Source organism: Melanerpes formicivorus, unplaced genomic scaffold (genome assembly GCF_026170545.1).
Source record: "Melanerpes formicivorus ecotype bairdi unplaced genomic scaffold, bMelFor1.0.p_v2 SCAF_66, whole genome shotgun sequence".
NCBI classification, from domain to species: domain Eukaryota; kingdom Metazoa; phylum Chordata; class Aves; order Piciformes; family Picidae; genus Melanerpes; species Melanerpes formicivorus.
In genome coordinates this window covers 2,502,858-2,515,813 of record NW_027142418.1, presented here as the reverse complement: position 1 = coordinate 2,515,813, position 12,956 = coordinate 2,502,858, and the positions used below count along the sequence as shown (strand labels likewise).

General features: G+C 53.8%; 1 protein-coding gene across 2 annotated transcripts in view; it reads right to left on the bottom strand.

Moving 5' to 3' along the window:
- ACAD9 (acyl-CoA dehydrogenase family member 9) overlaps positions 1-12,956 on the bottom strand; it is a 33,160-nt gene that overhangs the window by 2,258 nt on the left and 17,946 nt on the right. For both annotated transcript variants that reach the window (XM_068162634.1, XM_068162632.1), the window contains exons 8-16: positions 11,264-11,337; positions 9,892-9,967; positions 8,684-8,754; positions 7,759-7,878; positions 6,905-7,033; positions 6,066-6,145; positions 4,958-5,084; positions 2,429-2,506; positions 554-682 (exon numbers count right to left, since the gene is read on the bottom strand). In XM_068162634.1, the coding sequence (XP_068018735.1) occupies positions 554-682; positions 2,429-2,506; positions 4,958-5,084; positions 6,066-6,145; positions 6,905-7,033; positions 7,759-7,878; positions 8,684-8,754; positions 9,892-9,967; positions 11,264-11,337 (884 nt within the window). The remainder of the gene's footprint in view (positions 1-553; positions 683-2,428; positions 2,507-4,957; positions 5,085-6,065; positions 6,146-6,904; positions 7,034-7,758; positions 7,879-8,683; positions 8,755-9,891; positions 9,968-11,263; positions 11,338-12,956) is intronic.

The following is a 12,956-nucleotide window of genomic DNA, read 5'->3' as shown; positions in this document are numbered from 1 at the left end:
ATGCTTCAGCAGCCTCAGGGGGAGGAACTACTTCCTACTGTCTGCTCTCAATGCAGCTTCATCCAGTTTGAAGCCATCACCCCTCCTCCTGTCACTCCAGTCACTCTCCAGCTCCCCTGTAGCCCCCTTCAAACACTGGAAGGCTGTTCTAAGGTCTCCCCAGAGCCACCTCTCCTCCAAGCTTCACAAGGCCAACTCCCAGCCTGGCCTCACAGCGGAGGCTTCCAGCCCTCCCAGCACTGCTGTGGCCTCCTCTGGCCCTGCTCCAACAGCTCCATGTCTGCTGTGCTGAGGACTCCTGCACTGCAGGGGGGAACAGAGCAGAGAGGAGAAGAGGGGCAGAATCCCCTCCCTTCATGCTGCCGGGGAGGAGCCCAGGATGGTGCCTGTGCAGGGCTCAGAGGGGCAGAGAAGGCTGGGGCTGGGAAAGCTGAGGAGCAGCTCTGCTGCAGAGGTGAGGCAGAAGGGTGCCAGGCAGGGGCTGTGAAGCTGCAGCAGGCAGGCAGGGAGCACAGCCCTGGGGAGGGCAGCACCAGCCTCCCAGCAGCCTTACCTCGTGGTCGTGGTTCCTGAGGCCGATGCTGATGGACCTGCTGGCTCTGGAGATGGTGGCTGTCATCGCATAGAGGTTAATGACCACGTCCGCCACTCTCTTCAGCACCAGCTGCTCCTCCACTATTGTCTGCAAGGCCAGCCACACACGTTCATTTGCAGCTGCTCTGTCTCAAACTTCAACCAAACATTGTCTTCCTGCTTCACATTTGGGTTCCTCCTTACATGGCACAGGCAGGGAAGCTGCTACATGGAATTCCCACTCTGAGAAGGTTTGGGATTCACTGTTCCACCTTTTAACTCTCTGCCTGGCTACAGCCAACAAATCCAAGCTGCCTTGAGACCAGCCCTGTGTGCAGCCCAAACAGTTGTGTTCTGGGCTCCTCAGATTAAGGAGGACATTGAGACACTTGAAGGTGTCCAGAGAAGGGCAACAAAGCTGGGGAGGGGTCTGGAGCACAGCCCTGGGAGGAGAGGCTGAGGGAGCTGGGGTTGCTTAGCCTGGAGAAGAGGAGGCTCAGGGGAGACCTTACTGCTGTCTACAACTCCCTGAAGGGAGGTTGTAGCCAGGTGGGGGTTGGTCTCTTCTCCCAGGCAGCCAGCACCAGAACAAGAGGACACAGTCTCAAGCTGTGCCAGGGGAGGTTTAGGCTGGAGGTGAGGAGAAAGTTCTTCACCAAGCAACTTGTTCATCAATTGGGATGTGCTGCCCGGGGAGGTGGTGGAGTCCCTGGAAGTGTTCAAGAGGGGACTGGACGTGGCACTTGGTGCCATGGTTTAGTCATGAGGTCTGTGTTGATAGGTTGGACTCAATGATCCTCGAGGTCTCTTCCAGCCTTAGTTATACTGTGATACTGTGTCCCTGCCCATGGCAGGGGGGTTGGAACTGGCTGAGCCTTGAGGTCCCTTCCAGCCCTGACAGTTCTGTGATTCTATGAAACATGCAAAGGGAGCCCTGGCTTCTGCCACAGCCCACTCTGGGTTCTAGCCAGGCCATTTTGTTGGAAGACCACAGAATCGCCAATGTTGGAAGAGACCTCAAAGATCATCAGGTCCAACCTGTCACCACAGACCTCATGACTGGACCATGGCACCAAGTGCCACATCCAATCCCCTCTTGAACACCTCCAGGGATGGGGACTCCACCACCTCCCTGGGCAGCACATCCCAACGGCCAACAACTCTCTCAGTGAAGAACTTTCTCCTCACCTCCAGCCTAAACTTCCCCTGGCACAGCCTGAGACTGTGTCCTCTTGTTCTGGTGCTGCTTGCCTGGGAGAAGAGACCAGCTCCCACCTGGCTACAACCTCCCCTCTGGGAGTTGTAGAGGGCAATGAGGTCTCCCCTGAGCCTCCTCTTCTCCAGGCTAAACAACCCCAGCTCCCTCAGCCTCTCCTCACAGGGCTGTGCTCAAGGCCTCTCCCCAGCCTTGTTGCCCTTCTCTGGACACCTTCAAGTGTCTCAATGTCCTTCCTAAATTGAGGAGCCCAGAACTGGACACAGGACTCAAGGTGTGGCCTAACCAATGCTGAGCACAGGGCACAATGACTTCCTGCTCTGGCCACACTCTTCTTGATACAGACCAGGATGCTGTCAGCCTTTTTGGCCACACTGCTGGCTCATGTTTAGGCAGCTGTCAACCAGCACCCCCAGGTCCCTTTCTGCCTGGCTGCTCTCAGCCACTCTGACCCCAGCCTGTAGCTCTGCCTGGGGTTGCTGTGCCCAAAGTGCAGCCCCTGGCACTTGGACTTGTTGAATGCCATCCTGTTAAGACTCTGCCCATCTGTCCAGCCTGTCCAGGTCCCTCTGCAGAGCCCTTCTGCCCTCTAACTGATGAACTGTTCAATAACCAAGAGCACAGCCATAAGATAGTTACCTTCCCAAACCTACTCAGCAGGCTTCTCACTGTTGCTCCAAAGTAATAAATGTTTTCTTCCAGTTTCTTGGCACTCTCCTAAAAAGAAAACAGAAAACACAACAATTGGAGTGGCCTTCTAAGGGAAAAAGCAAGCAGATCCCTGCCCCCTACAGCAGGACACTGAGCTGAACAAGAAGGATGTTGGAGGGAAGCAGCTCTGGCCACTGTGAGCTACTCTGGGGCCGTCCAGCCCCTAGCTCAAAGCCTTGGTGACACAACCTGCTGCAGGAGGCAGCAGCTGCTCTGCTGGCTGCCAGGGTTGCTGCTGGCTTTAGCTGCCAAGACACAAGTGAGAATTCTCAGCTGCAGCACAAATTAGTTTTCCTTTCTCATTAGCCAGGAGCAAGATGTAAGCTGAACAGAATCAGTTCTGGGAGATCACAACAAGGGAGCAGTGTAGCCTGAGCTGAAGAACCAGCAGCAGACAAGAAGGGCTTAAGCCCCAAGCTGTGTGCCCCACCACAAGGGGGAACTTTCCCTCTCAGAGAAGGGCAGGTCAGTTTTCTGCCAAATGCAACTTCTAATCCCTGACCACAACTCCCTTCTAAGATCATCTTTCACCATCTCACATCTTTTTCTTTCACTTGAAAAGGAGAAGTTTCCCTGTTTATCACAGAAACATCCAGGCTGGAAGAGAGCCTCAGGATCACCAAGCCCAGCCCAGAACCCTACTCTGCAAGGGTCACCCCTAAACCAGCACCCCAAGCACCACATCCAAACCACCCTGAAACACAGCCAGGCTTGGGGACTCCACCACCTCCCTGGGCAGCACATTCCAAGCCCTGACCACTCTTGCCATGAAAAAGGTTTCCTACTCTCCAGTCTAACCCTGCCCAGTCACAGCTTGAGGCCATTCCCTCTTGTTCTGTCACTAATGACCTGTGAGCAGAGACCAGCAGCAGCCTCTCCACAACCTCCTTTCAGGGAGCTGTAGAGAGCCAGGAGGTCTCCCTCAGCCTCCTCTGTTTCACACTAACCATCCCCAGCTCCTGCAGTTGCTCCTCCTGCCAAGATTTATTCTCCAGGCCCTTCCCAGCTTCCTTGCCCTCCTCTGCCCTGGCTCCAGCACCTCCACATCTCTCTGGGATTGAGGAGACCAAAACTGGACACAGCACTTGAGGTGAGTCCCAGGGGACAATCCCTGCCCTGCTCCTGCTGGACACAGCATTGCTGATCCCAGCCAGGATGCCACTGGCACACTTCTGGCTCCTATTCAGCTGCTTGTCAATAAGAACTCCCAGGTCCCTTTCTGCTAGACAGCTTTCCAGCCACACTGCCCTAAGCCTTTAGCTAAAAGGAATGGCATTCGAGGATGTTGACTCTGAGGGGAAAAAAACAACTCAGTGTCTAGCTGCAGCCCTGGATGGTCTCTTAGCAAGCAACAGCCTTTAAACATCCATCCAGTTTGCTGCTGCACACCACAGAGGTACCACTCTGTACACAGCAGGGAGAAAAATGTTCTCAGTGCTCCCTTGCCTAACTTCTCACAGCCGTTACACTTGTGCAGGTGGCAGCCTGGAGAATTCTTAGGCAACATTCAGCTCTGCAGAGCAAGCCCAACTCTTATCCTTGCCTCCAATTCTCATCAACTCAACTGCAGCCTACACTGGACTCACTCTCAGACTTTTGAGAAGAGCCCAGCCCCATCCTCTTGCCCCAACCCTTTAGCTCTTGCTGAGCATTGCTCAGATCCCCTCTGGGGCTGCTCTTCTCTAGGCTCAACAGCCCCAGGGCTCTCAGCCTCTCCTCACAGAGCTGCTCCAGGCCCCTCAGCAGCTTTGTGGCCTCCACTGGACTCTCCATTAGTTTCCTGAATCTCTTGAAGTGGGGAGCCCAGAACTGGACCCAGGACTGCAGACCTGGCCTCACGAGGGTAGAGTAGAGGCAGAGGAGAACCTCCCTCAACCTGCTGTCCAGAGTCTTCTTCATGTACCCCAGGAGATCATTTGCCTTCTTGGCTAAGAGGGCACATTGCTGGTGCATGGGGAACTTCTTGTCCACCATCTTTCCCAGGTCCTTCTCCATGGAGCTGCCTTCTAGCAGGTCAGCCCTCACCTGTACTGCTGCAGGGACTTGTTCCTTCCCAGGTGCAGGACTCTACACTTGCCCTTGCTGAACTTCATGTAGCTCCCCTGAGGGAAGCCCATGAAGCCAGCAAAGCTCAGTTACAAAGCACAGGATTTGGGAGGAAGGGCAGGACAGGCCATTTCTAACACCATCTTTAACAGGGTGGCATTTCAATTTCTGTAAGCTACTGAGGTGGATATAAAGGAGGCCTTGGTATAAACACAGACCTGGAGCAGTCTTCACCTCACCCTGCTACATGCCCATGCCACACCTCTAAGTCCTTACCCCCTAGATGGTAGAAACTCCTGCTTGAAGCTGTGAATCTTGCTATTGCTAAGCACAGCTGTGACAGTGAAAGGAACCAAGCACTAAAGAGCAGTGTCTGGACATGAGCAGAGCACTGTCAGCCCCCTTCCTCACCTGCAGGCTGGGGTGTGCCACTCCACGATCACCACAGAGTCCATAATCCACTTTTCTGCCCATGGTGTCTCGCAGCCTGGTCAGGAACTCTGCCAGTGCCACTCCAACATTGCCCTTCTTGATTTCTCTACAAGGTTGGACAAACAGCAGCTGTGAAAGGCCAGCCCCTGGCTCACAAGGCAAGATACCTCTCCTGTGAGGACACACTGAGGGAGTTGGGGCTGTTCAGTCTGGAAAAGAGAAGGCTCCAAGGAGACCTTCTTGTGGCCTTCCAGGATCTGAAGGGGGCTCCAAGAAAGCTGGGGAGGGACTTCTGAGGGTGTCAGGGAGTGATAGGACTGGGGGGGATGGAGCAAAACTAGAAATGGGGAGATTGAGATTGGATGTGAGGAAGAAGTTATTCCCCATGAGGGTGGTGAGAGACTGGCACAGGCTGCCCAGGGAGGTGGTGGAAGCCTCCTGCCTGGAGGTGTTTGCAGCCAGGCTGGATGTGGCTGTGAGCAACCTGCTGTAGTGTGAGGTGTCCCTGCCCATGGCAGGGGGCTTGGAGCTGGCTGATCCTTGAGGTCCCTTCCAGCCCTGACAGTTTTGTGATTGTATGATTTGAGGTGCAGAGAACCACTTCAGATCCTGGATGCTTTGCCAAAACACCTGCAGTTTGTCTAGGAATCATCAGGTCTGTTGAGCCATTCTACTGTGAGGTCTGGGGAGCAATCCTATTAAACTCCTCTCCGAAACACTGACAATAAATCCCAGGCATCAGCAGAGGCACTCAAGGTGCTCCACTGCTTGGAGTTTTGCCCACAAATTCAATGCAATTTTGTTATAAAACCCTAACTTAGAGAATTCCAACTTGCTGGTCCTGCAAGGAGGGATTCTACTCAAGCTGGAAGTGGAACATTCAGTAGGGTACAGGCCAAGATTGTGACACCTATAAAGCCTCTACTGAAAAGGAGAAAAGCCCAGGCACTTCTACCAGTGAGCCAGCTGCTAGGCAGGTAACAGGCTGGCCAAATCCTGTGAGCTTTTTCCTGCAGCCTCCCCTCTTCCCTGCAGATCAGGAGCTACTAAGCCCTGCTCAGCTGAGCAGCAGTCCAGCAGCACCTACTTGATTTTGTCAGTCAGGGCTCTGCCAGCGTGCTGCATCCCCGTCAGAGCGATGTACAGCCGCAGGATCTCGTTGGTGCCCTGCCAGAGACACAAAGGCAGCGTCAAGAACCAGAACCCTGCCTGCTGCTGGCCTCCTGTTTCATGCACTTCTATCCACCCCCAACACCGATTCTGATGTCTGAGGGACTTGTGCTGTGCTCTTCCTCAGGACCTTGTCAGATGCATCTGCATTCCTTAGGCAAAACTCCTCCGAGATCGCTCTGCGAGGCAAGAGAGGATCAGCCGGGGGAGGGAAACTGCTGCCACAACCTGCACTGCCGACACGGGGGGGAGGGCAGCCAGCCGGGGGGCCCTGGGGAGGGGAGCCCTGGGGAGGGGCGGGGTGCAGCTAAGAAGCTTGGGAAGCAGAGGCTGCAGAGGGTCAGGGCTGGTGAAAGCACACAGCACAAGGTGAACACTACCAATCCATTTCCCCATGGGTAACTGAGGACACATTCTTGAGCTAGTTGTGGGGGTTGCAACAGGAGCGTTTACCAGGCAGCTCTCTCCTGCCCCTCTTCTCCTGTTCTGGTACTGAAAGATTTCTCTCCCTCCACAGCTGCCTGCTGGCTTTTTGCTTTCTTTCAAGTGCCAGCTCTGATTTCATCCATTCAGCTGTGAAGAATCACTGCCTGGTTTGGGTTGGAAGGCACTTCAACCACCGCCTAATCCCAACCCCCTGCCACGGGCAGGGACTCCTTGCACTAGCCCAGGTTGCTCAAGGCCCCATCCAGGCTGGCCTCCAACCCCTCCAGGGAGGAGCAGAGTGTGAGAATAAAGCAGTGTGTGAGCACTTGCCTCAAATATCAGCAGGATCCTGGTGTCTCTCAGGTAGCGTTCGTAGGGGTAGTCTTTCATATAGCCCAGGCCTCCAAGGATCTGCAGTGCCTCACTGACACAAGCCCAGGCCCCTTCAGAGCTGAACACCTGCCAGGGGACAGCACTGCACTCACCATGCTGCTCATCCACCTGACACTGCTGGGATGCTCTGCACCGCTGCCGCAACACTGCCCTGAAGCAGCATCCTCACGGCTCAGGGCACGCAGCTGGCTCAAGGCCTCCCTGCAACATGACAGCCAGAACCAGCTGCAGCTGCTTGGCTGGAGGCCCTCATGTCTGCTCTGATCCACCAGAACAGGAGCTCCTTAGCATTGACCACCCCCTAAGGGACCATCAGTGGGGGGTGAATAGCTGTGAGCTCTGCTCTGGGGGGAGCCCCAGGCAGCAGCAGCCAACCCTGTGCTGCGGGAGCAGCCGAAACACAGACATTGCTGTGGAGAGGGCCAATCTTGGACAGAAGCCCCTGAGCCAGGCCTGCAGCTGGAGATAAACCTGAGTGCCTTTTCACTTTTGCTATGGTGTGAGGCCACAGAAAAGAGAGATTCAAGAGGACCAATGGTATTCCAAAGCTGTTGCAGGCAGCTGTGACTTCCTCTGGTGACAAGAGCCTGAATTTGAGCTCCTGAAGAGCCCATGGGATACAGAGCAAAACAGTTACATCTCTTTTTCCATCTAGGTGAGGGATTTGTATCACATGTCTAAAAGTACCACCTGAGCCTCTCAGCAATGTGGAATGTAGGTGAAGAAGAGGGGAGGTGTTAAATCCTTCCTCTCTTACAGCTGTAGGTAAGTCTTTGAACCAGGTGAATTACCTTGACCATGGCTGCCTCCACGGAGCAGTCTGGCACGCCTGGCCTGTCCATCATGCCTGCAGTAAGGTAAGCCATGCTCTCCATCACATATGCTCTCACAGCCATGAAACAAAACTTCTCCTGTCAAACAGCAATGGAGGAATCACACACTGATACACACCCCAGACAGAATCATAGAAAGAGTAATGTTGTAAAAGACCCCAAAGATCATCCAGCCCAGCCTCTCACCCAACACCTCCTGACCAACTAAACCATGGCTCCAAGTGCCACATCCAATCCCCTCTTGAACACCTCCAGGGATGGTGAATCCAACACCTCCCTGGGCAGCACATCCCAAGGGACAATCTCTCTTGCTGGGAAGAACTTTCTCCTCACCTCCAGCCTGAACCTCCCCTGGCACAGCTTGAGACTGTGTCCTCTTGTTCTGGTGATGCTTGCCTGGGAGAAGAGACCAACCCCCACCTGGCTACAACCTCTCTCCAGGGAGTGGGAGAGAGCAAGAAGGTCTCCCCTGAGCCTCCTCTTCTGCAGGCTAAGCAACCCCAGCTCCCTCAGCCTCTCCTCACAGGGCTGTGCTCCAGACCCCTCCCCAGCTTTCTTGCCCTTCTCTGGACACCTTCAAGAGTCTCAATGTCCTTCTTAAACTGAGGGGCCCAGAGGTGCCACAGTCAAGCCTGAAACTTGTACACAGCTGCAGTTTGTTAACAGATTACCAGATGCTGCCTAACAAAAAGCACCAACCATGAAAAACCTAAACCAAAGCATCTTTACTCATGACATTTAACATTCTACACAGGCAGCAGAGCCAGAGTGTGCAGAAGGCTGTGCCCAGTTTGCACAAGTTGAGCACCACTCAATCAGTAGAGCCAGAAGCCTCCCAGCACACTCAAGCAAGACAGAACACAGAGGTGGTGTGGTTGATTACCTGAATTAATCCAAAGTCACTCAGTTTCTTGTTGAACTGCTTCCTGGTGCAAGCATACTCTGCTGTCATTTCTGCAAAAACAAACCAAATCCATCTCCAAGCAGCACAACTCCAGCTGTGATGAGCAGCCCTGCTGAGAGGGGCTTTCTGTTGGCTGACTGTGACACTTCAGCCTCTCCACAGCGAGCCCCTGGCTGCTTCACAAGCCGCAGCTTGGGGAAACCCCCCTCAGAAAGGGGCTGTTGAGCAGCTTTGGGAACAGTTTGCTCAAAGGCTTTGAAAGCAGAGGCTGAGGTGTGAGCCTGTCCTCTTAGGGCAGATTTTAGTGCTAACCACAGAATGGGGGGGGGTCTGCACACTGGCTGGGTTGTACAGCAAGGAGTTTCAACAGCTTCAGCAGCCCTCAATATAGCTTCACTAGTTTCAGGAGCCCTCAGCACAGGAAGGACATGGACCTGATGGAGTATATCAAGAGGGGGGACACAAAATAGTCAGGGGGTTGGAGCAGCTCTGCTACAAGGACAGGCTGAGGGAGCTGGAGGTGTTCAGCCTGGAGAAGAGAAGGCTCTGGGAAAATCTCATAGGAGCTTTCCAGTACCTGAAGGGGGCTACAAGAAGGATGGGGATAAATTGTTTACAAAAGCCTGCAGGGACAGGACCAGGGGCAATGGCTTCAAACTAGGATGTGAGGAACAAGTTTTGTGCTGTGAGGGTGGTGGAACACTGGAACAGGTTGCCCAGGGAGGTGGTTGGGGCCCCATCCCTGGAGATATTCAAGGTGAGGCTGGACAGGGCTCTGGGCAACCTGATCTGACTGAGGATGTCCCTGCTGACTGCAGAGAGGTTGGACTGGCTGAGCTTTGGAGGTCCCTTCCAACCCAGACCATTCTGTGATTCTATAGGCCACAGAATCTAGGCAAGTTTCTCAGTAAGAACCTTTTCCCTCCCAAGCACTTAGGGGCAGTAATTTTCCAGTGTAAGAAGTGAAAACACTTCAGTGTCAAACCACTGTAAGCAAACCTGCGATACAAATCCCCACTACAAGGGATTTCAGCACTGTAAGGAAGCCAAAGCACAGCATGACTGACAACACAGTGATCTTATGAGCAGCACTGCAGCTCCTGTTCTGGGTTACCTGCATGGGGCACCTTATGACCAGGGCTCTCTTTGCATGGCATCCAGCAATACAAGCCATTGCATTCACCTACCTATCAATTTTTTAATCATTCCAGCAGAAGCACTGCCCATGCTGAACCTTCCACTGTTCAGGATATTCATGGCCACCTGTGAAGAGAGAAGATGGTTTTAGGCAGTGTTGGTGTCACAAAACTGCTCCTTAGGCCATGACGGTTGCTGCTGGCTTGCCTCAGAGCCATGGAACTGTTTTGGTTGGAAAAGACCTCTAAGATGTACTGATGCATGAGAGGAGTCCCTCAGGGATCAGCCCTGGGATCAGGCTTGGTCAACATCTTTGTGGGTGCCATGGACAGTGGCATTGAGTGCACCCTCAGCAGGTTTGCTGCTGACACCAAGCTGTGTGGTGCAGCAGACAGGCTGGAGGGAAGGGAGGCCATCCAGAGGGACCTGCACAGGCTGCAGAGCTGGGCCAATGACAACCTCATGAGGTGCAAGAAGACCAAATGCAAGGTCCTGCAGCTGGGTCAGGGCAATCCCAGGCACAGCTATAGGCTGGGCAGGGACTGGCTTGAGAGCAGCCCTGAAGAAAAGGCCTTGGGGGTGCTGGGGGAGGAGAAGCTGAACAGGAGCCAGCAGTGAGCACTTACAGCCCAGAGAGCCAAGCAGAGCCTGGGCTGCAGCAAGAGAAGTGTGGCCAGCAGGGCCAGGGAGGGGATTCTGCCCCTCTGCTGAGACCACAGCTGGAGCTCTGGGTCCAGTTCTGGAGCCTCTGTGCCAGGAAGGCTCTGGAGGTGCTGGAAGGTGTCCTGAGAAGGGCCACGAGGAGGAGCAGAGGGCTGGAGCTGCTCTGCTGTGAGGACAGACTGAGGGAGTTGGGGTTGCTCAGTCTGGAGAGGAGAAGGCTCCAAGGAGACCTTCTTGTGGCCTTGCAGTATCTTCAGGGGGCTCCAAGAAAGCTGGGGAGGGACTTCTGAGGGTGTCAGGGAGTGATAGGACTTGGGGGGGGGATGGAAAAAAAAACAACTAGAAATGTGTAGATTGAGATTGGCTGTGAGGAAGAAGTTGTTGCCCATGAGGGTGGCGAGAGACTGGCACAGGTTGCCCAGGGAGGTGGTAGAAGCCTCCTGCCTGGAGGTGTTTGCAGCCAGGCTGGATGTGGCTGTGAGCAACCTGCTGTGGTGTGAGGTGTCCCTGCCCATGGCAGGGGGGTTGGAACTGGCTGAGCCTTGAGGTCCCTTCCAGCCCTGACAGTTCTGTGATTCTATCATGGAGTCCAACTGTTCTCTAACTCTACCAAGGCTGGGGCTAAGCCCCAGCTCTTCACTTTTCTAAAGTCCATATGACCAAAAAGAAAACTTCAGTACAAGCAGGAAAAAAGAAAGGGAATAAAAAGGCCTCTTTCAGGCTTTTAGAAGTCATCAATAGTCATTCTTCATGGCTTACCTTAAACCCTCCTCCTACTTCTCCAATCACATTCTCTATAGGCACTTTAGTGTTTTCAAAATGTACTTCACAGGCTGAAACACAAAGGGAAGAGCTGTTCAGCTGCTATGTGGAAATCACAGTCCCACCAAGGTTGGAAGAGACCTCAAAGATCATCAAGTCCAACCTGTCACCACAGACCTCATCATAGCACCAAGTGCCACATCCAGTCTCCTCCTAAACACCTCCAGGGATGTTGACTCCACCACCTCCCTGGGCAGCACATGCCAGTGGTGAATGACTCTCTCAGTGCAGAACTTTCTCCTCACCTCCAGCCTAAACCTCCCCTGGCACAGCTTGAGACTGTGGCCTCTTGTTCTGCTGCTGCTTGCCTGGGAGAAGAGACTAACTCCCTCTTGGCTACAACCTCCCTTCAGGGAGTTGGAGAGAGCAATGAGGTCTCCCCTGAGCCTCCTCTTCTCCAGGCTAAGCAACCCCAGCTCCCTCAGTCTCTCCTCACAGGGCTGTGCTCCAGACCCCTCCCCAGCTTTGTTGCCCTTCTCTGGACACCTTCCAGCATCTCAACATCTTTCCTAACCTGAGGAGCCCAGAACTGGACACAGGACTCAACGTGTGGCCTAAGCAGTGCTGAGCACAGGGCACAATGACCCCCTGCTCCTGCTGGCCACACTGTTTCTGATGCAGGCCAGGATGCCCTTGGCCTTCCTGGCCACCTGGGCACACTGCTGGCTCATGTTTAGGCAGCAGTCAATCAGCACCCCCAGGTCCCTCTCTGTTTGGCAGCTGTCAGCCACTCTGACCCCAGCCTGTAGCTCTGCCTGGGGTTGTTGCCATAGCCAAAGTGTAGCCCCTGGCACTTGGACTTGTTGAATGCCATCCTGTTGGACTCTGCCCATCTGTCCAGCCTGTCCAGGTCCCTCTGCAGAGCCCTTCTGTCCTCTAACAGATCAACATCTGCTCCCAGCTTGGTGTCATCTGCAAATTTGCTGATGACTCAATGCCCCCCTCCAGATCATCAGTGAAGATATTAAAGAGGATGGGGCTCAGCACTGATCCCTGGGGGACACCACTGGTGCAGAAGTATTTAAAAGCCATTCAGGGCCATGGTTTGCTCTCCTTGTAACAGGTGAAGTTTTCCTGAGGCTCTGTTTGTGGCAGAGTACCAGTGCTTTGCCAGAGGAGTAAGGACTTGGGGAAAGCCTGCCAGCAATTACTGATGTGAGGCATTCAAAAGGTAATGAACGTAGGCTGTGGAAGCAGAGGACCAGAGCTTTGTCTCTGTTTTAGGGAACAGCATTCCAGTCCAAATGATAGATGGTGACAAACTCCAATCATGAGGGAACTTCAGAGCCTACAAGAACTTCTTTCTAGACTAAAGCTACTTGTTTGCTAAGTTATGAGTAACTTCTTTCACTACACAGTCAGGGAAGCTTTACACATGCAGGGAAGAATGGATTTCTTCATTGAGACTCTGCACTAGGAAGGACTGATAGGACTGGTGCCATCCAGAGGGGCTTGGACAGGCAGGAGAGCTGAGCCCATGCCAATCCCATGAAGTTCAACAAGGCCAAGTGCAAGGTCCTGCAGCTGGGTCATGGCAATGCCAATCACAAATCCAGGCTGGAGAGAGAATGGCTTGAGAGCAGCCCTGAGGAGAAAGAGTTGGTGCAGTTGGTTGATGAAAAACTCAAGC